The 21,771-nt window shown below is 56.0% G+C and overlaps 1 protein-coding gene across 2 annotated transcripts in view; it reads left to right on the top strand.

Moving 5' to 3' along the window:
• The window catches only part of PHF2 (PHD finger protein 2), a 69,042-nt gene that overhangs the window by 29,855 nt on the left and 17,416 nt on the right, over window positions 1-21,771 (top strand). For both annotated transcript variants that reach the window (XM_044266061.1, XM_044266062.1), the window contains exons 2-7: window positions 2,907-2,992; window positions 7,871-7,985; window positions 16,358-16,518; window positions 18,012-18,153; window positions 20,475-20,661; window positions 21,396-21,558. In XM_044266061.1, the coding sequence (XP_044121996.1) occupies window positions 2,907-2,992; window positions 7,871-7,985; window positions 16,358-16,518; window positions 18,012-18,153; window positions 20,475-20,661; window positions 21,396-21,558 (854 nt within the window). The remainder of the gene's footprint in view (window positions 1-2,906; window positions 2,993-7,870; window positions 7,986-16,357; window positions 16,519-18,011; window positions 18,154-20,474; window positions 20,662-21,395; window positions 21,559-21,771) is intronic.

Genomic DNA, 21,771 nt, shown 5'->3' on the forward strand with positions numbered 1-21,771 from the left:
CTCAGACATCCTGTGTGCTGCGTTGGCTCCTTGTGTGTCCCTGGGATCCCCGTGGCTGGGCCAGGCAGGAATATGTGCGGATGTGGGGTGTGGACACAGGGTGGATGTGGTGTGTGGATGCAGGATGTGGAACTGGAGTGTAGACCTAGGGTGTAGACGAAAAGTGTGGACCTGGAGTGTGAACACAGAGTGTGGACACGGGGTGTGGATTCCGGGTCCAATTACTAGTCCCAGTGGGTCCTGAATGCACGCAGGGCTCTGCCTCTCACCCATAGTGCACAGCTCCGGGTGGGTGTGGGCGATGGGGGCTTCACCCGGCGTGCTCTCTGATGGCTGGGTATACCGAGGCCAGCTGGCGCAGGGCGCAGGGTGCAGAGCGCCCGGGTGCAGGGCCCTTTCTGTGGCAGGCAGGGGTGTAGGGGGCTGGGAGGGAGGGAGCGGAGGAGTCAGGCAGGTGCACCAGCCCAGGGGGAAGGTGCTGGGTGAGTGGCTGCTCCTCCTTGTGGGTGGGGAGGAGCTGGGGGCGGGGGTTTGAGGAGGAGGGGCTCTCATGGAGCAGGGGTGCTGTGGAGACAGACTGTGGTACTCGGGTGTTTGGTTTGCTGTCCCACCTGCCGCGTTAACAGCTCAGCGTGCCTAGTTTGGTGACTTTGCCGAGAGACCGATGCAGTAATGTGATTCTAGCTCCCTTTTCTGGCATCTTTCTCCATAGGCCTGGGTCCCTTTGGGCTCTCCCCTGTTCTTCTGCGGGGGAGATGCCCTTCATGCCCAGTTCCTGCAGGAGGGGGGATGCTCCCGTACATGCTGTCGGAGGGAGTCCTGTTTCTGTCCATCCGGGTTCTCTCTGATGTCCTTTGCTTGTTCAGAAAGTCCCTTTGCATGGCGAGAGCAGACCCGTAGACCCGTAGACCCTCGCATCTGCATCTGGTCGCTTTGTGTCTCACACCTGCCTCTTCAGGCGGCCCGCACTTCGGTTCCGGGCTCGTTCCGAGATGAAGAGTGAACTTCATGTTTCCAGAGGCGTGTGCCGGAGGCTTTGTGGGCTCCAGCGCTGCTCCTGGGACCGTGGCATGTGGCAGCCGTGGCAGACGATGTTCCATTGAGGGGCTCGGAGCGGTGGTAGCTGACCCTGGCCAGGGGACAAGGGAACACAGTGAGGAGACGCCTGGGTCCAGACACACGTCTGCCCTCCATGGTAGGCGAGCGGTGACCCTCCCGTTACTGCAGGGCTGTTGCAGGAAGGTCCACGTAGGGTCTGTGCTTCTGCTGCAGGCAGAACAGGCGCTCAGCCAGCCTTAGTGAGGATGGGCTCAGTGGCAGTGGGGACGGGGGCCCCTGTCACGGGGCACATTCCTTGTCTTTTGAGTGGGGTAAAATTCACATAACCTAAAACTAACCATCTTAAAGTGAACCTTCTTGCAGTTAGTACCTTCACACTGTTGCACAAGTATGGCCTCCACCTGGGTCCGAAAGGAGATTCCAGGCCCCCTCCTCAGTCACTGCCCATTCCCCACCCCCCCAGCCCCGGCTCCTGCGGCGGGTCCTCTGGGTGTACGTTCTGCGTGATGCAGCCCTGCGTATGTGGCCTTGGCTGGCCGGGGTCCGTCGTGCTGTAGCAGATGTCCGCGCTGCCCCCCTTTCAGGCTGGGGGCCGCTCCGTGGCGCTCTGGGGACAGGTGGCTTGGCTGTCTGTCAGCCGGTGCGCGCTGGCCCATTTCTGTCTCTTGGTCGTCGTGGTGACGTTGCCGTGAACACTGGTGTGCGGGGTTTGCCCGCGACCCTGCTCCGCCTTCTCCGGGGCACGTGCCTGGGAGTGGGATGGCCGGGTCACAGGCTAAGTCTCTGCTTACCTTTCTGAGGAGCCGTCAGACTATTCCCAGAGAAACCGTCACTTTTACACTCAGCCGCGACGGAAGAGAGCTCTCGTTCCCACATCCCGGCCAGCACTTGCAAGTCTCTGGTGTTTTTTCTTGTAAAACCTGTAGCCGTCCTGGGGTGGTGTCTTGTTGGTTCGGTTGTGCGTTCCAGAGAATCCACACGGCTAAGCATGTAGAGCCTCTGTCGAGAGCCTCTTGGCTGTTTTGCATCATCCTGGGAGAAGAATCTGTTTGAGTCCTTTGCCCGTTTAGATGCTGTTGTGTGTGTCTCCGTCATCCGTCCGTATGCGCTTCGGGCGCTAGGCCTTCATCAGAAAGGTGATTCGCAAATGCTCTTCCATTCTCCGTGCTGTCTTTTCAGTTTCTTCCTAGTGTCATTTACCGCACAAACATTTTACATTTCCCTGATACACAGGTTAATTTTTCTTTTGTTGCTTGTGTTTTCGGTGCCCTATCTGGGAATCCATGGCCAAGTCCAGGGTCATGAAGATGTACTCCTGTGTCCTCTTCTTAGTGTCTTATAGCATTAGGCCTTATATTTCAGTGGTTAATCCATTTTTAGTTAGTCTTTTCATATGGTGTGAGGTAGGGATTCAACTTCATTCTTTTGATATCCGGTTGTCCTGGTACCGTGGTCCCGCCCCCTGGTTCAGCGGTCCCTCGAGGGGTCAGGAGAGCCCGACCCATAGCTCTAAACTGCCTCAGGTGACGTGGTGGGGGCAGCCCCTCTCTGAGACCCCTTGCCCTCCCCGACTCGGTGGTGACAGGATGGTAGTGGCTATCGTGCAGGACGGCCCGGCCCTCTGCGTAGCCTGGTCATGAACAGCAAGGCCTTCCTTGCCTCTCCCTCCCTCCCTCCCCCTCATGCCCCGTCCTGTCCCTGTGGGCTGCTGCCCTGGCTCAGGTTCTGCTCCCCCTGCACGCGTAGTGCCCCCTCCTGTGAGGTGGACAGCAGCTGTCTGCGTTCCGCAGGGGAAGGCCCCGAGTAGTTGCTGACCGCCGGCTATATCTGTGCTTCCTCCATTTCAGCTGTGTGGGAGTGGAAGAGGAGGAGGCCCCAGACATCGACATATACCACTGCCCGAACTGCGAGAAAACCCACGGGAAGTCTACCTGTAAGTACAGGGCCTGGCCTGGTTGGCTGGGGGACGTGCGTGGGTGCTTGTACCCTGGTGCCTGGGCACCACTGCTGGCCTTGCTTACTGTCCCTGTGGATTCATCACTGCAGCCCCGCCTGTGGGGCTCCTGTCCAGGGCTGTGGCTAAGGCCACTTGGCCTGTGCAGAGACCCCACTGACTTCCACAGGCCTGGGCAGGGGCCTCACATTCCAGCACCTGCAGGAGCCAGACCCATCCAAGATGGGGACACCGTGCTGTGGCTGTCCGACCCTGCCCACTGCCTGCTGCCCACTCCATGTTGGGGATCTGCTGTCCCTTCCTTGGTACCACCTGCAGGGAGAGTCCCCATCTCAAACTGCCTGCTGGTCCCTTGGGGGTGCGGTGCACCCTGAGGGGGCTCCTTGGGAACAGGCTTATCCAGTGTGGCTCCACTGGGGGCTCATATCCCTTCCAGGAGGCGAGTTCCAAGGCTGAGCCCATGCAGGGCTGTGCCCTGGTCTGCAGTTACCTTGGCGGGTCCTGACATGGGGGCAAGACAGAGGGCATGGGGGTGTTAATGTGGCCTCTGGTTTCTGACCTGGGTTGGGGGGCCTGGGTGCTCATAAAAGGTGCAGTCTGGACGCCGACCCCGGAGCGTTTGTGTAGGGGGTTGAGGGGGACCACAGCTGGCCGCAAGCCACCAGAAGTCCTGTCACCCTCCTTCAAGGGGAGCCTCCCTCCTGCTGTCTATTCACAGGGCAGAGGCTGGACCCCCACAGCTCCTGTGGGGCGAGTCCTGTAGGTCCAGTGGGGGTTAAGGGAGGGTGCCTGCACCCCTGGTCGGTGGACTGAGGCTGGCCGTGATCCCACCACCCGGGAAGCTGCGTGAGGCCAGTGGGCTGTCACTGCTCCTTCTCGCCGAGCTGTCTGTGTGTCTGGCCTGTGTTCCGTCATCACTAGATGATCCAGCGGCCGCCCTGGTTCGGCTCTCGTCCTCCAGACTGCGGCACGGCATCAGCATGCGGTAAAGCATCACCAAATTCCCGAGACCAGCAGGAAGCTTTGTGGGCTCCTACCTTCCCTCGTACCCCCAGGGGCCGGCAGTGCTTGTGCTAAGGGCGGGTCTGCTGCCATTACCCAGAAACCACTCTGGTCCCTGCCCGGCCGCTGTCGTAACCCCTTCTGAGCCACGGGAAAGCTCAGGGCAGGCTGGCGTCCCACCGTGCGGCCCTAGGGCAGGGCCAAGGACAGACTGGGGCTGGAGCCAGGAGACCCGGCCTGTCCCCACAACAGCCCTGAGTGTCCTGACGGAGGGCAGGGCTGTGCTCTGGGGCTCAGGTAGGGCTGCAGGGGAGTGCTGAGGTGGGCGCTGGTGGTCACACACCCTGTGACTTCTCCCTCTCTGCATGTCCTGGAAGCACCTTTCCCTGACCGTGAGCTTGTCCACTGTTCCCCAACTTAGTCTGCTGACCGAGACCCCCGCCCTTGTGCTGGGGCTCCCTGCTGCCCCGTACTGCTGCTCAAAGCCAAGTACAGGCGACCCTTCCTGGTACTTATGGCTAGCCACTCCCAGGACATGTGGGGACTGCAGCCTGGTGGGGGCCGGCAGCCCCTCTCTGGCTGGGTGTGTTTGTGTACGTGTGTGTGCACAAATGTTCATGTGTGCATTTGTGTGTATAGACAGGAGTGTGTGCACAAGCATGGACACATGTGTGTAGACAGGTGTGTGTGCACAAGCGTTGGCACATGTGTGTGAGTGTGTATAGACAGGTGCGTGTGTGCAAGTGTGGACGTGTGTGTAGACACATGCGCGTACTCAAGCATGGACACGTGTGTGTGAGTGTCGCATGTGCACAGGTTGATGCTTGTATGTGTACGTGTGTGTGGCTGTGCACACATGCTTCATAAATCCTGTGGATCAGGGGCTCCCTGCCGTTACTGGGGCCTGCATGGCCATTGGGGTCAGAGGCTTGGGAGCTGGCATTTCCTGCCAGGATACATGCCCACAATCGTGTGTCACTCTGCCTTGGAGTTGGTCTGTGTCACGGTGACACACTGGTTTGTTTGGTGGTTCTTTGCAGTCAGACACTCCACGGTGAGGACTGTCATGGTGTCATGTCCCCAGGGGACCCCTAAGCCCATGGGCTGCTCGGGGCCCCGCGTGGGTCTGTGGTGGGCACGTTGAGATGAGGACAGGGGCCCACAGGTTCACAGTTTGCACAGAGTTGGGGCTTGGGGGTTCCCAGGGAACTCGGCAAGGAGTCCCCACCGATGGGAAGGCTCAGGCAGCACGGCCCCAAGAACAGTTCTGACCCCGGCGGGCCTGCTTCAGAGGCCACTTCCCGACTGGCCACATCCCTCCTCCCCGAGGCCCTTGTAGCTGTGATGCCCCAAGGGCAGCTGCAACGGGGGGGGGTATCTGTCACCCCCATGCCCCGGCCTCCTGCTGGGCTGAGGTCTCTAGGCTGCCTCCTCAGGGGACGCACAGGCAGGAGGACATTTGGCCTCGGGGCTCAGCGTGTTCTGGGCCCTGGGGAGGGAAGGAGCACAGCAGCCAGGGCCGCAGGGGGAGCCCCAGGACGCTTGGCCGGCCTCCCCTGCGGATCTGTGTCGCCCCATGCGTTAGCCATTGCGCCCTCGAGCTGCTCGCAGTGCCCGGTCCCAAGTGACGGCCCAGGAAGGCCGCCAGCTGCAGGCAGCACCTGCTTCTCAGGCCCAGTTCCCGGCGGGTATGTGGGGGTGCTGCTGCTTTCCCCCGCTGCCCTTTACACTTGCATCCCCACCCCCCCAGCCGCCCTCCAGGACTCAGTTTCCCCACATAGCCTCCTTGGCCAGGGCCCTCCTGCCAGGCATCTGCATCCTTGGGGCTCTGCATGCCTTCCACGTGGAGACCTCGGGAAGTGCAGTGAGGGGTGATGCCGGGGCCAGTGTTGGAGGACCTTGGGGGGCCCGCAGGAGGACCTCTGCTGCCCCCCTCAGACCGCATGGGGATGCCTGTCTCTCCCCTGGTCTCCCCTCTATGCGGCGTCGCTCATGGCTGCCGGCATGCGGCCTGGCTTCCCCCTTCTCTTTCTCAAGGCCCTGGATACGCCGGACCCCTGGTAAGAGGGCTCCCCAAGAGTCTGGCTCGCCTCCCCGGGGGGCAGGCAGGGAGGCCCCGCCAGGCGTGGGCCGCCGATTGCCGAGGCCCACGACGCTGCCGTGGCCGTGCAGCAGGGAGCTCCATGTGGACGCCAGAGCCCCTTGCCTGTGGGGTCGGGCTCGAGTCCCGAGGCAGCTGCAGACCTAGGAGAAGGCTGAGGACATGGAGACTGGTTTCAGAGTCAGGGTGACCTGCGTCGTCTTCAGGGTCGTGCCCCCCCACCCTTGTCTGAGCCTGCTGAGCTCTTTGGGGAGCAGGGAAGACTACCAGGCCACCTACAGCTTTGGCGACCCCTGTGTAGAGCTGGGCTGCTCAGTGGGCACTGAGGGGCCCGTGCAGCGCCCAGGAGACCCGCCATTCACAAACATCCCTCCCTCCGCCCTGTGCCCACTGGTGCCAGGCCATGCCAGGTGCAGTGGGTGCAGCTAGGGGAGCCTGGGGGTCTGGAGCAGGACTGAGCCCTGTGAACAAGGGCATGCAGCCCAAGCAGCCTTGCCAAGAGGAGGGGCCGCGCTTGCACAGTGTGCCCCCCAAGAGCTCCCGGGCAGGTGGGGTGCCGCATGTCGTTTGCCTCCTGTGGCTCATGAGGAGTCCGGGAGGCTGGGACTAGCTCCTCTCTGTTGAAGATACAGCACAGAGATGCCCAGTGACTTGCGCAAGGTCACACAGCGACAAGATGGTGGGGCAGGAAAGATTTGGGCAGGTGCCCAGGCCCTTCTGCGTTCCCATGTGTGCGCGATGCCACCAGAAGCCCCAGCTCGGAGGCCTCCCTTGGCAGGGTCCTGCCAGATTTCGGTAACGCCCGCTCAGACCCTGGCCATGGCAAGCGAAGCATGACAGAGATGTCACGTCGTTGTTGGAGACAGTCTCAGGGGTCTGTGACTGGATGGGAGATGGGGGACGGTGGGAGCCCCTCCCCGTCCTTGTCTGTGAAGGAAGGGCATCCGGAGGGCCGAGCGGCAATCCCTCACAGCCAGTCTGACCCAGGCTGTTCCAGACCCTGTCCCGGGAGCCTCCAGGGACAGGTGTGTGCGCCAGTGCTGTCCTCACTCCCCATCACCAGTGGCTGCCCTGAACGGGGGATCTGGGCCACAAGAAAGTCACTTCCCTCCCCTCCTGGGCTTGCAGTTCAGTGGGGTGAGTGCGAGTGTGTGTGTGCACACGCACCTGTGCTTGTGCCTGCAAACATGTCATGTAGGGGCACGTGTACACACTTGTCTCTAGAGAGTCCAATGTGGGGTGCCCAGTGTCCTGGGAGCACGTGTGGGATGGAAGTCGGAGGGAGCAGGCAGGGCGGTGGTACGCATGCGTGGACACACCGGGGAGGGTGAGGTGCCCACAGCTCGGGGGTGAGGGGAGCTCCCCGTGCCTCTGCCCCAGCTGCAGGCTATTGGGACAGCAGAGGTCCCAGCAGGGAGGTGGCAGGGTTTGTCATATCGAGGTCAGAGGGGAGGTGTCCCAAAGGCCAACCTTGGTGGGACTACCCCGTAGGTGCCTCTGATGCGACACACCCTCCGCAAGGTCCCAGGCCGCCCTAGCTCTGGGTGTGGTCACTGAGCCAGGGGCTTGGCAGGTGCAGGGCAGGGTCAGTGGAGAGATCGTGGGGCTGGGGGCGGGCAGTGAGGGAGGCGGGTGGGTCAGACCCCTGCGGGACCACGAGGGCTCTGCCTGTAGGGAGGCTTGAGTGTTGGGGTGTTGACGGCTCCTCGGCTGCCCTCCTGGCTGGGTCCCTGAGCTGCCCTGTCTCCCCACAGTGAAGAAGAAGAGGGCCTGGCACAAACATGGTCCAGGGCAGACGCCCGACGTGAAGCCCGTGCAGAATGGCAGCCAACTCTTCATCAAGGAGCTGCGGAGTCGGACCTTCCCCAGGTGGGCGGCAGCGGCCCCACTCTCTGGGCATCAGGGGCGTGGCCTTTCCTCCAGGGGACTGGCGTAGCCCCCCGAAACCCTAGGCAGCCCTGGCTCTGGGGCCCGGCCTCTCCCTTCACAGCACCTCCACACACAGGTGCTGGGGACCTTCTCCCTCTGGGCACATCTGGCTCCCCCACCTGCTGTGGCCCTTTGCACGGAGCCATCCTGAGGGAGAGGCTGCTGTCCTCAGGTTATGTCCAGTCAAGCAGTGGGGTCTGGGGTCCTGCTTAAGACCCCCCTCTGGACATGGCAGTTCCCAGCCCCCATGGGCCTGGGCTTTCCTCTGTGCCCCTGGGCCTGGCAGGCTGTCCCCAGGCCCCCGTCTCAGGGGACTCCCTGCTTGCTCCTCTGTCCCGTGCAAGGGTGGAGGGCAGGGTCGGGGTCAGAGCTCTGGGTCCCCTCAGCCCCTCGCAGCTGGAAGACTTTTTTGTTTGTCTGAGAATGTCTTTTTTTCCCTCAACTTTTGAAGAGTAATTCACTGGACACAGAACCCTACGTGGTGGGGTTTTTCCTTCTAACAGTCCAAATATTTCACTCCCCTGTCTTCTTGCACGTGCGATTTCTGTTCTAGTGTGACTCTTACTTGTGACTGTCCCTCCTCTGGCTTCTTTCTTTTCCCCCACTTTTCCCATACCCTGTGCCCCCCCCCCCGATTCAGTGGTCTTTAGTGTATTCACAGATGTGGGCGCCGCCACCAGCCAATTGTAGACCATTTTCATCAGCCTGAAGCTTTTGTTTAATATTCTGTTGTATAGCCGGACCACATTTTGTTTATCTGTTCACCAGCAGACACATTTGGGTTATTTCTGATTCTTGGCTACTGTGAATATTTCCACTGTAAACATGCTTGTACAAGATCTTGTTGGACATATGTTTTCATGTTTTTAGGAGTAGCTCTGCATTCCGTTGTCTGAGGAATGAACTGCCAGACTGTTTTCCAAAGTGGTCACACCGCTTTCCGATCCCACCAGCAGGGGGTGCTGGCGCTTTGATTCTAACCGTCCTTCCAGGTGTAAGGTGTTGGCTCACTCTGCTCTGATGGACATTCCCTAATGAGTGGCTTGGAGCATCTTCTCATGTGCGTACTGCTCATCCGTAGGTCTTCCTTGGAAAAATGTCAGTTCAGACCCTTTGCCTATTTTTACTTTTTTGTGCTTTTTATTATTGAGACATAAGAATTCTTTCCATATTTTAGAAGTCTCTTAACAGATAGGATTTGTGAATACTTAACCCTGTTTTGTAGACTTTTCACTTTCTCAGTTGTGTTCTTGGAAGCACCGACATTTGTCATTTTGATGCAGTCCAGTTTATCCATTTTCTTATTTTGTTTTTTGTGCTTTTGTTGTCATACCTGAGGCTCATTTGCCACGTCTAAGCCCAAGGTCGTGAAGGTTTATCCCTGTGTTTTCTTCTAAGAGTTTTATAGTTTTTAGGTCTTACAATTTGGTCTTTGATACATTTTGAGTTAATTTCTTCATATGTGTGTGGTAAGGATCTAATTTTTTTTTTTAATGTGGCTCTCCATTTTTCCCTGCACCATTTATAAGAAGACAGTTCTTTTTCTATTAAATTGTCTTGGCCCTTAGCTGTAAGTGTATCCATTTATTTCTGGACACTCAGTTCTGCTCCACTAATCTCTGTTTACCCTTAGGCCAGTCTCACACTGTCCGGATTACTGTGCTTTGCAGTATGTTTTGAAATGAAGAAGTGTTGAGTCCTCCAACTTCTTCTTTTTAAAGATCGTTTGGCCACTCTGAGTCTGTTGCAGTTCCATGCAGATTTTAGTTTTAGCTTGTCAACTCTACAGAGAAGTCCGCTGATAAGAATTATGGTGAATCTGTAAAGCAGTAGAATCAGCGTGTTGCCATCTGAAAAATGCTCAGTCTTCTGACCAATGGACATGGACGTTTTCCCACTTATTGAGATATTTTAAATTTCCATCAAAAGTTTTATACTTCTTTTGTTAAATTTATTCCTAAATAACTTATTCTTCTTGATGTCTTTTAAGTGGAACTGTATTCTTAATTTTATGTCAGTGCTACTGTACTGAAATACAGTTGATTTTTGTACATTGGTCTTGTATCCTGCAACCGTAATGAGCTAGTTTATTATTTCGAGTAGCTTTTTAGTAGGTTCCTTACAACTTTCTATATACAGGATCGTGTCATCTGCGAATAGATGATTGCTTTCTTCTTTTCCAATCTGTGTTCCTTTTTTTTTCTTGCCTAATTGCTCTGGCTAGGACTTCTAGTGGAATGTTGAATAGAAGAGGCTGGGCAAGGGGAACCAGGGCCCCAGTAGTCTCAAGGTGCCACATTCAGGGTACAGTCTCAGTACCTGTGGGCCAGGTGGAAGAAGGGAGCCCCCATGTCTTGGCTGTCCTCACCCAACACTTAGAATCAGCAATAGACAACCGGGGCAGCATGAGAAAGACTGCCATGCTGTTCTACCAGGAGGAAAGCCTTCTGCCTGGAAGCTGGGCGCCCTCCCATCCGGCATTCATGTGTCCTTGGCTGCAGTCTTCCCAGAGAGGAGTTTCCTTGCCAAGCCAGGGACGTGAAGGGAGGAGTGGTTACACGCTCTTGCCTTTCATACCAAGTTTTTGTAGATTTTCTTGACTAGATGTTTCTTCATTTGATGTTTGCTCTTAGAATCATTTCCAGAGGTCTTGAATGTTTTTCCAAATAATTTTTACCAGTTTCACTGGAGTGTGGGTCAGCGCTCTTCACACTGTCATGGTGGAAGTAGATCTTTCTCATGTGGCCTTTTTCAAGATCCTGTCTCTCATTTTTTGTAGTTTGATTATGACATGCCTAGGAATAGTTTGGGGTACTTATCCTGCTTGGTGTTGTCTGAGTTTTCAGGATCTGTGGTTGAATGTATGTCATTATTTTTAGAGAATTCTCAACCATTATACTTCAAACATTTCTTCAGCTTTTCTCTCTGTTTTTCTTTCTGGGATTCCCATCATACACTCTGTCTGCAAGTTCTCCACTTCTTGGATATTCTGTTCCCTGCCTTTTTCATTCTTTTCCTCTTGGCATTGCAGGTTGGGCAGATTTTACTGACTTAACTTCTAGCTCACTGATTCTTTTCTTAGCCATGTCTACTCTACTGATGAACCCATCAAAGGCATTCTTCATTTCTGTTACAGTTTTTAATTTATTTCTGTCATTTTTTTTTATTCTTAGAGTGTCCACTTCTCTACTTACATCACCCTTCCATTCTCTGCATGTTGTCCACTTTTCCCACTAGCACTTCTAACATATTAATCAATTTTTTGAAGTTTTATTTTTTTAAAGATTTTTAAAAATTTATTTGAGAGAGAGCACCCATGTGTGCACAGCAGTTGGGAGGGGCAGAGGGAGAGGGAGAAGCAGACTCCCCACTGAGTCAGGAGCCCCATGTGGGGCTCAATCCCAGAACCCTGAGATCATGACCTGAGCTGAAGCCAAAAATTGGTGCTTAATGGACTAAGCTTTCCAGGCGCCCCGGGATTCAACAATTCTATACATCACTTCAGTGCTTATCAGGATGTGAACTCTTTTTTTTTTTTAAATAAGATTTTATTTTATTTTATTTATTTATTTTTTTATTCATTCATTTGACAGAGACAGAGAGATCACAAGTAGGCAGAGAGGCAGGCAGAGAGAGGGGGAAGCAGGGTCACCACTGAGCAGAGAGCCCGATGTGGGGTTTGATCCCAGGATCCTGAGATCATGACCTGAGCTGAAAGCAGAGGCTTAACCCACTGAGCCACCCAGGCGCCCAAGATGTGAACTCTTTATCCCCATCCCCTATTTCCCCCATTCCCCCCACCCAGCTTCCATCTCGTGACCGTCAGTGTGTTCTCTATAGTGAAGAGTCTGTTTCTTGATTTGTCTCACTTCCTTTTCCTCCCTGTGTTCATTTGTTTTTTAAATTTTACATATGAGTGAAATCGTACAGTATTTGTCTTTCTCTGACTTATTTTGCTTAGCACAATGCTCTCCAGCTTCATCTGTGTCGTTGCAAATGGCAAGATTTCATTCTTTTTTTATGGCTGAGTAATATTCCAGTGTGTACATAGACCACTTGTGAATGGGTGGACACTTGGGCTGCCTCCATCTCTTGGCTCTTGTAAATAACGGTGTTATAAACCTAAGGGTGCATCTTTTTGAATTAGTGTTTTCATTGTCTTTTGGTAAATACCCATTAGTGAGATTACTGGACCATGTGGTATCCCTATTTCTTATTTTCTAAGGAGCCTCCATACAGACTCCCGCAGTGGCTACACCAGCTTGCATTCCCACCGACAGTGCATGAGGGCTCCCCTTTCTCCACATCCTCACCAACACCTGTTATTTCTTGTCTTTTTGATTTTAGTCATTCTGACTGGTGGGGGTGCTTTGCTTTGTCTCTTCATGCTATGGGTTTCTGGCCTTTCAGCGTGTCTTGTGGGTTTTCTTGTTGAAAGCTAGACATGATGTGTTGAGTCAAACGAGCTGAGGTGCTCATGCATTTAGAGTGAGGTTTCATGTTGACCTAAGTAGGGAATGGACTATGTCCACTGCAACTGTAGGTGCCAGACAGATCACTTTCTTGTAGTTTCCTTGTTTTTTTCTCCTCTCCTGTTTTCTCTGGGCTTTCCTAGCAACTCCTTCTTAAATGGAATTAGTCTCTCAATTATGCTCAACTGTTCTGCTGTCACATGGTAGTCCAGGTTTGGGCAGGGGAATGTTCTGTAATTGAATAGTAAACCTCAGTTCTTCAGTGGGCCCTGAGGCTCTGGGCTGTTACCCTTGGAAATATTTCTCTGCTTTCCTGAGACAGGAAGCTAGTGGGGGCCGGTGGAGGCCATTGGCCCTTCCCCTCATCAGATGAGGGCCTGGTTAAGTCAGTTCTTCTGGAAGGTAGACTTTTGCTCTAGAGGGAAAACATAGTCACTGCCCCCCAACCCTTCCTGAAGTAAGAGCAAATCTTCACCAGAATATCCTGAGGTAAAGCCCATGAAAGTGTGGGTCTCCTCTGAGATGGAGCCCCCATGAGTTCTTAACTCTAAAGCTAGTTCACATTCAACCCATGCACTTTATCAAAAATTACCATATAAGTATTCCTCCCACTAACTGCCTCCAGCAGCTTCTACTTCAGGTAAGGTTATCTCGGTTGTGATTTTTTGTATTTACCTGTCACTGCAGATTTCGGGGGTGGCTGTTTGCCCTATAACCCTAATTCTCTGTGAATATAAGAAAATTCATTGATTTTCAGTTTGTTCAGCCTTTTTCTTGTTGTGAGGACAGGAGTGACCATGTCCATGCTCTTAGCAGATTCCAGAAGTCAACTCCGAGTTACTCTAACCCTGTCTAATTTAATTGGTTGTCTTTTTCTTGTTGAGTTGTAATAGTTCTGGATACTTGTCATTTATTGGATATTTTCTCCCATTCTGTGGGCTACCTTCCCATCTTCTTGATGGTGTCCTTTGAAGCACAAAAGTTTATAATTTTGATGGGGTCTAATTTATTTGTTTTGTTGTTGTTGCTCATGGTTTTGGCTTCTGAAAAACCATTGCCAAATTCAGGGTCATGAAGATTAATTCCTGTGTTTTCTTCTCTACGTTTTATGGTTCTAGCTTTTGTATTTAGGTCTTCAACTTACTTTGAGTTAATATGTGTATATGATGTGAGGTAGGGATCGCACTTCATTCTTTTGCATGTGGACCTTCAGTTCTCCCACGTGCCGTTTATTGAGATGACTTTTCCCCATTGAGTTGTCTCGGCGTTCCTGGTACAAAGCAGTTGACCATAGATGTTTGGATTTATTTTTGGACACTTGATTCTGCTCCACTGATCCGTATGTCTCTTCTCTCTTCTCATGCCAGCACTACACAGTCTTGATTACTGTAGCTTTGGAGTGAATTTTGAAATTGGTAAGTGTCCTCAACTTTGTTCTTCTTTTAAAAGACTGTTTGGTCATCTGGGTGCCTTGCATTTCCATTCAGCATTCCAAGTTCAGCTTGTTAGTTTCTGCAGAGAAGTCTATGGGTATTTCAGTAGGGGTTGTAAGAAATCCGTGGTACAATTTTCCATTATTTCTTGAGTCCCATTTCTTTCTTCTAGATTTGATTTCCCTCTTGTTGAATTATTGTCCTTTAGTGGTTCAGTAAAGGCTTATAGAAATAGTCTCCATTTTGAAAATGTTTTCATTTCATCCTTACTCTTAAATGATTCTGATTTTTCTAAATTGGATCTAAAATTCAAGAGTAAAAGTTATTTTCCTTGCAATCTTTGAAGGTACTATTCTATTGTCTTTTGGCATCTCTTGTTGCTCATGAGATGTCTGTTGTCAGTCTAGTGGTTGGTGTTTTGTTTGTTTGGGTTGCCTTGGTAAATAATCTGTTTTTTTCTCTGAAAACATTAAGATTGTCCCTTTGTCCTTGATGTACCACAGATATGCTACAGTGCTCCCAGATGTGCATTTGGTTTTTATTAATTCTACTCAGGACTCAGTAAGTTCTTTAAATTTGAAGAATTATATCTTACCTCAGTTCCAAAAAATGTTCTGTTTTCTTTTTTAATGGCTCTTCTATTCCATTCTCTATCTTATTTTTCAGATATTTCATCAAATTCACCATTTTTTTTTCCAGGCAGCTACCATTGAATGCATCGTTGAGTTTTTAAAATTTTTTGAAAATGTTTTTTGTGTCTAGAATTTCTGCTCACACATTGTCCATGCTGCCTGCTCTGTTTCTCCTCCCTCCCTGCTCTCTGCCCTATCCCTCCATTACCTTGTGAATGTGTTCAGTGTGTTTGTCTGAAACCCTCTTTCCCAGTTGTCCGTTGTCCTCAGTGCACCGACCCGCGCTGGTAGATGGGTCTGCTGGTGCGCCCGTGGTCCACCTCCGTCTGTGGGGTGGGGCCTTCAGAGCATGTGGTTTCCCACGGCAGCCAGTCCCCACAGGACTATTCTGTCTGCCTGGTGCGTGAGGTTTTGTGACACAAGGAGATTCAGGTTTGTCCGGCGCCTCCTGGCGCTGACTGTGCCTTGTTCTCGTGCTCTCGGAGCTGCTCCCTGCTGCTCACTGTGTTGCTCCTCCTCCTTACTCACGTGCCACTCGCACCTGGTCCATGCCTAATGGCCTGTCACCGTGTGCTCCAACCCCGGGGGTCTCCTCAATCCTTACCTTCACTGGCCCCTTGGTGGGACATGGCCCTGGGGCCCCTTCTCAAGCCCCATCCTCCTTGGAGCTATGATACCGCCATCTGCCCGGCCTCCTCTCCTGCTGACTGCTCTCCCTTAGAATTTGGTCCCTGCTGTCTCTCTGCCCTCAGAGTTCACATCCGTTCCCTTGGCCTCCCAGACTGCCCCTTGGACAGCGGCTTCAGGCTCCCTCTCCAGACTCTAGTCCTCTGAGCTCCTGCCCCATCTGTCTGATGGGCGCTTCTGTGGCAAATCTGACACTTGCCTCAGCCCAAGCCTGTGTCAGCTCAGCTCTGGGCTGCCGCCTGCACATTCCCACTACTGGACTGACCGCCAACTATGGTCGCCCTGCTTAAGTTGTGCCGTGGCTCCCCGGTGTTCTTGGCATAAGGCAGAAGCCCTCACCACGGCAGACAGGGCCCCAGTCACCGGGCCCCTCATCCCTGCTCATCCTGGCCACGTTCTGCCCACTCCAGGGCCTGTGCTGCTCCCTGCTGACCCTCCAGGCCTGGGTGGGCTGCTCTGACCCGGACTCCTGCCACCATCCCCCCACCCCAGCCCGCCCCAGCTCTGTCTGCTCTCAGCTGTGGGCTTACGGCCTCACGTGCCCCTCTGGGGTCTCTAGGTTCACCACTGGTGCTGTTCCAGCTGCGTCCCGAAGGTCCCTGGTCCCCCAGGCAGTGCCCAGCACACAGCTGCCCCTAGGTCCTGTGCTTGGCTTGTCTTGGGGGTGGGCTCTCCCTGAAGAGGGGTTTGTCTCCATCTACCGTGTCCTCAGGCCCGACCACAGCCCTATGCAGGGTGTGACATCGAGCACGAGGGAGGAGCGGCGGGGAATAGAGGGCGGGCAGGTAGACTAGGAGAGGAGAGGGAGAGCCCTCACTCACACTGCTGCCTTTCTCTGCCACGGTGGGAGTTCTGGTTTTCAGGACGTCCCCATCCTGGGCCTCCTGGACCTTGATGGCCCTGTCTGAGCGCCGTGGCTGCCCCGGGGGCCCTGGGTGTGGGGCTGCAGGCAAGGCCTCCTCCCAACATGCGGGAGGCAGGAGCTGGGGCTTCGTGTTTCTGGCCCTGAGGCCACAGCCAGGCCTGTCCTGGAGCTGCGGGGTGGGGGCGCTGGCCAGCATGACCCCCGACCCCCACTTTTCCCACAGCGCGGAAGATGTGGTGGTCCGCGTGCCAGGCAGCCAGCTCACTCTGGGCTACATGGAGGAGCACGGCTTCGCTGAACCCATCCTCGTCCCCAAGAAAGACGGGTTGGGCCTGGCGGTCCCGGCCCCCACCTTCTATGTCAGCGACGTCGAGAACTACGTGGGTGAGTGGCCTGCTTGCCGAAGGCCCTGGCTGGTCCCTGTGCCACATGCTCCCTTTGGGAGTTAGAACGCATGTCCCACTAAATGGAGTGTGACCCTGGCTGTCCCTCCTCAGTTATTCTGGCTGCAAAATGGGGGCTGAAAGGGGCCCTTTCATTGTGGATGCCCTTGTTGGGGCAGCTGTGGGTGGAGAGCAGTGCCTTGTGTGCTTGGCCTGGTCTGTGAGGCCGCCTCCCCCCAGCAGCGGTGCCCATGTGACTGTGGCCCGCATGGCTAGGCTCTGAGGCCCTCGTGGTGGCTGGGGCTCAGGGTGTTCATGGGGATGGCAGGGTGGCCAGGGCAAGAGGAGGGAAGACCCTAGAATGCCTGCGCCCCACCGGAGGTGGCAGGGAGGGAGAAATGCCCATTGCCTAGGTGAGGCCGCACCCCTGGAGTGACAGCTGGCGTCTAGGGCCTGCCTGCCTGCCTGGCACCAAGCACTCCCTGAGCTCTCCGTACCTGTGAGCCGGTGTCATCCTGCCCACAGCCGTGTCGCCCCTGCCTCTGACAGATGGCGTGAGAATGGTGTCAGGGCCCCGGGCCTGCACTCGGTGGCGCTGATGGCGCTGATGACGCATACCAGAGCCCTGCCTCGGTTACCCCCGGGGCCCCCTGCACACCTTCTGGGCGGGCAGCGGGAATCGCACACAACGCATTTGGTGATTATGCCCCTCGGCCTCTGTTCCCGAGGTTGCTGGAGGATCACATTGTTGGTCTAGAACGTCCCATAATCTGCCTGTGGTGTCCTGTAACCCGCTCCTGTGTCCCCAGTGGTTCCGCCCCGCCTGGGCAGATGCTCGGGTTTGCCTTCAGGTGGACAGCGGGACTTCTGTGGGGCTCGGGAGGTGCCTGGGTGGTGACGGGCCAGCTCCTCTGTGCCCGTAGCTGGGGTCCACGCGGCCCCGGCGGATTGTCAGGAAGGTCGAGGCCATGAGTTCTGTGCGTCTTTGTCCCTCAAGTACTTAGGAGTCGGATGGGACGTGCTTGCCCTTGTCAGGTCCTGGGCTGTCTGGAGCCTCCTGTCACCGGTAATTCTTAACTTGATCTTTTTCCTCGTCAACTACAGGAAATGCAGGAAAAATGTTTTTCCTTTTACTTACCCATTTTCAGAATAAGTTGGTGCCCTAGAAACATAGTTTTTTGATTTTTTTAATTTTTAAAACATAAGCACGTTCCGGGCGTTATTTGCGATGTGCTCAGACTAACAACATATTTGTCGTTTGTTTGTCTGAAGTTCGCGGGGGCCTCACGTCCTGTGTCTTTACTTGCTATCGTGGCCACCCTCACTGGGGCCCGCGTGTCAGCGGCCTCCTGCGCCCCGGGGCCCACGGCGCGGCTGAAGGGCAGGGGCAGCCCGTGCAGGTGGACGTCGGCACCTGAGCCTCAGACCCAGCCCTGCTCGGCAGCCTCCCCGGCACATCCTGCCCCGCTCACCGTCCCCCTGCCCTGCCCGCAGGCCCGGAGCGGAGCGTCGACGTGACGGATGTCGCCAAGCAGAAAGACTGCAAGATGAAGCTGAAGGAGTTCGTGGACTACTACTACAGCACCAACCGTAAACGGGTGCTCAACCTCACCAGCCTCGAGTTCTCCGACACCAGGTGAGCGCCCGCCAGCCCCGGGCCGCCTGCGGCAGGGTCTCTTCTTAGGCACTGTGACCAGTTCAAACAGAAAATGAGCAACCAGGGGCTGAATCCTCCTCCAGCTCCCCATCCCCCCCCCCCGGAAAGAGCTGTGAGTTAACAGCGTGGTGTCGATTCCTCCCGAATGCGCACACTCACGCTCACACACTTGTGCAGACAGCCACACACGTCTCCACATGCACACACATATGTACCCACGGGCCCACAGGCCTGCACTTGTCCACGGACGCAGCCTCAAATTCATGCCTGCAGCCCTGTGGGCTCGTGCTGTGCCCTGGCCCCTCCTGCCGTCTCAGCCCGAGTTCCACCGGCTGGGCCCGCCCAGTTCACGGCTCTTCCCAGGGCAGAGGGTCAGGCATGAGGCTCCGTGGCTGACTGGGGCCCACTGAGGTCCAGGTTTCTGCGTCATGGAGGCAGGCCGGCGTGGCGTGGCCCCCCCCTTTCCTGCCCCTCGGCCAAATCCGTACTGCTCTCCAGCTGGGCCCTTTGTGCACCGCAGGGCCTGACTCGGTGACAGTGGTTTCATTTACGTGTGATTTCACTTTTGGGTCCTTTCTGTCTTGCCGACTTCTGGAAAACTCAGGGCATAGCCAGATAGATCATGTGCGGAAGGGCAGGTAGGAGAGTTTCTGGAAGCCTCACGGAGACAGATAATACAGAGCTGTGCCACGAGCCCCGACAGGATGTTGCAACCGGCTGCTAGGTTCTGTGTGAGCTTCCTGACAGCAAAGGCATAAAGGGAAATAGGATGGCTTATGGTATCAGGACAAAGCCACTGCCTGAGAGTTCACAGCAAGGATTTCCTCTCAGGCTGAGTTGTGATGGGCATGTTGCTTTGCTCCCAGAGAGCACGCTCGGGAACATCGCTGTCGGCTTGGGCTATGAGCAGCCTGGGTCTTCATGGAGAGCTGCCGGGTGCAGAGCCAGGGGACTGGATGCTTTGGCTTAGGGTTTTCCCTGGGGCTTCTCTGGGCCACCCCTTCACTGGCAGAGAATGTGCGGTGCCTCCAGGGTCCTCAGACCTGACCAGAGGACCACGGGGGTCACACACACTTCCCTCCGGACTGTTGAGCAGCTGGAACTCTGGTCTACACCACCAGAGAGGGAGAGGGTGGCCTCCAGTTAATCAGTGTGATCTGTGCCTGGGGATGTCAGCTGGGGCTGCAAGGGCTGGGCCTGACCGCACGGACCATCTGTGGCGGTGTCAGGGTCTGCGGCCTCGGGAGTCCTGCAGTGACTCCCATGTACCCTAACCCCAGAAGCAACTGCTGTGACAGATGGATAGTGATGTGCCTACTGTCAGTGATGCGAACATGCATGGTTACCTCTGCACAGCACCCAGGGTGGCCTTGGGTGTCTGGGGCCCTTGGGATACCACCCCTCGGCCATGGGAGACTGCAGGGAGCCACTAGCCTTGGCGGCAGGAGAATGGTCTAGCTTTGTACCCGAGGAGCCATCAAGCAGGGAGAGGACATTCGTGGCGGTTTTGGAAAGCCCTGATGGGTGGTGTTGAGAGGACCAAGAGGGCCCCAGGGCACCAGGGGCCTGGACTGGTTAAGAAGGGCCCTGGGGAGCGGGGAGGGGGATGTTACCCCAGGGACATGGTGGAGAGTTAAAGGAAGAGGGTCTGCTGATGAGGCTGTTGAGGTCGGGGTCGCTGGACCAGGCCCGCAGTTCAGGACCGTCTTGTCCTGCAGGCATGGCCTTCACAGTGGGGCTGTGCAGGTCCGTCCTGCCTGGGGCAGCGAGGGCACCGGGCTCTCATTGCCAGGGACTGCGCTGTGCCGTGGTGATGCGGCACTGTGTGTTTCAATCAGGATGGTGGCATTTCATTGTAAAGGCCACCTTTGCCTTCCCTTGTTCTCCTTGGAAAGGAGTCCGCTGGCTTGACAGCGATCCCCAGCCCGTTGGCCCGTTCTGGAGAGCGGCCACTTTTCTCTGAGCGAGGGATGCCTGGGAGCGCCTGGACTGTGTGCGAGACATGCCGTCTGCCGTCTGCTCCCCGCCCCCGTGCCCAGACAGGCCCCTCCAGCTCCCCAGGGAGTGGCGGTCTCTGGTTTCCCGTGGGAGACCCGTGTTAGATCCTGCCGTGGCCACACCCGGCAGCTGGGCTCCCTCTGCCCCCGGGAACCTTAGTTTGCTTGTCTGTAGAGCAACAGTGATGCCACGTAGCCCGGGATGGAGAAGTAGGTGAGGGACATGGCCCCGGAGCCTCTTCCGTGCCAGGTGGCCTGGCGGACGTCCCGTCACTGGTGCCCCTCCTCCTGTGTCTGCCCCAGGATGTCCAGTTTCGTGGAGCCGCCGGACATTGTCAAGAAGCTGTCGTGGGTAGAGAACTGCTGGCCCGATGACGCGCTGCTGGCCAAGCCCAAGGTGACCAAGTACTGTCTCATCTGCGTGAAGGACAGCTACACCGACTTCCACATCGACTCGGGAGGCGCCTCTGCCTGGTACCACGTGCTCAAGGTAGGCTCACCCGGCTCCACGCGCAGGGCCACCTGCGGTCCCCACGAGCCCAGCTGGGCCAGCGCTCAGCTTCTCCAGGAGGGACGCGGAGTCTGGCCCTCGGGAGGCAGGGGGGTGCGGTCACATGTTGCGTGTTTCTGAGGAGGGGGGTTCATGAAGCAATTGGAGGCGGCCCACTGGAGTGCAGCCCAGGGCTCTGTGGTGTGCACACCCAAGGAGGAGGATGCGGTGCTGGGAGGACTTCCTGGAAGAGGGGCCCACACGAGTGTGGGGGCAGGGCTGGAGGCTCCTGTCAGGAAAGAAGGGAGATGTGAAGACAAACGAACAAGGGGATCCTAAGGCTTGAGCTCAACCACCCACTGGGGTCTCCCCACACCTGCCCAAGCCCAACGTGGGGTGGGCGGCTCGGCTTATGATTCTGGCCCTGGGTCCTGCAGGGCAAAGCAGCCCTGACCCCAGGGCTCTCAGGAGCAGAGCTTTCTTGAGATTCATCAGACAGCTGGTCCCACCTTTGCTGCCCCGTGGCACACGTGACAGTCCCAGGGTCGCATGAGCACGGCGTGTGGCAGGCGGGGCTCCTGTGCCGCACTCATCCCTGCTCACAAACCATGCATTGCAAAGCCCACATGGCCCCACCTTTCAGGGAAGGGGCAGTGTTCACGCCTGGACCCACCGCGGGGACCCCCACTGTCCTTGCATTGCGTCGGGCTCTGCCAATGGCCTCTTGTTGGCAGGGGGAGAAGATCTTCTATCTCATCCAGCCGGCTTCAGCCAACATCTCCCTGTACGAGCGCTGGCAGTCGGCCGCGAACCACAGCGAAATGTTCTTTGCCGACCAGGTGGACAGATGCTACAAGTGCACCCTCAAGCAGGGCCAGACACTCTTCATCCCCTCGGGTGAGTGCCCTGTCCCGCGCCCCATCCACTCCGCCAGGCTCCTCGCCTTTGCCCTGGCCCCGGGCCTCCCGCTCAGCCGTCACCTGTGATACTGGAGGAAGGGGACGCTCCTGGCCGAGGCTTGTGTCCAGGGATGGTCTAGGGGCGAGCCCATTCCCCTGGGCTGTGACCACCCTGCCCTGTCTCCTAGCCCTGTGTGTGTGGGTCGGAGCT

This window comes from Neovison vison, chromosome 9 (assembly GCF_020171115.1).
Source record: "Neovison vison isolate M4711 chromosome 9, ASM_NN_V1, whole genome shotgun sequence".
In the NCBI taxonomy this organism is placed as follows: Eukaryota; Metazoa; Chordata; class Mammalia; order Carnivora; family Mustelidae; genus Neogale; species Neogale vison.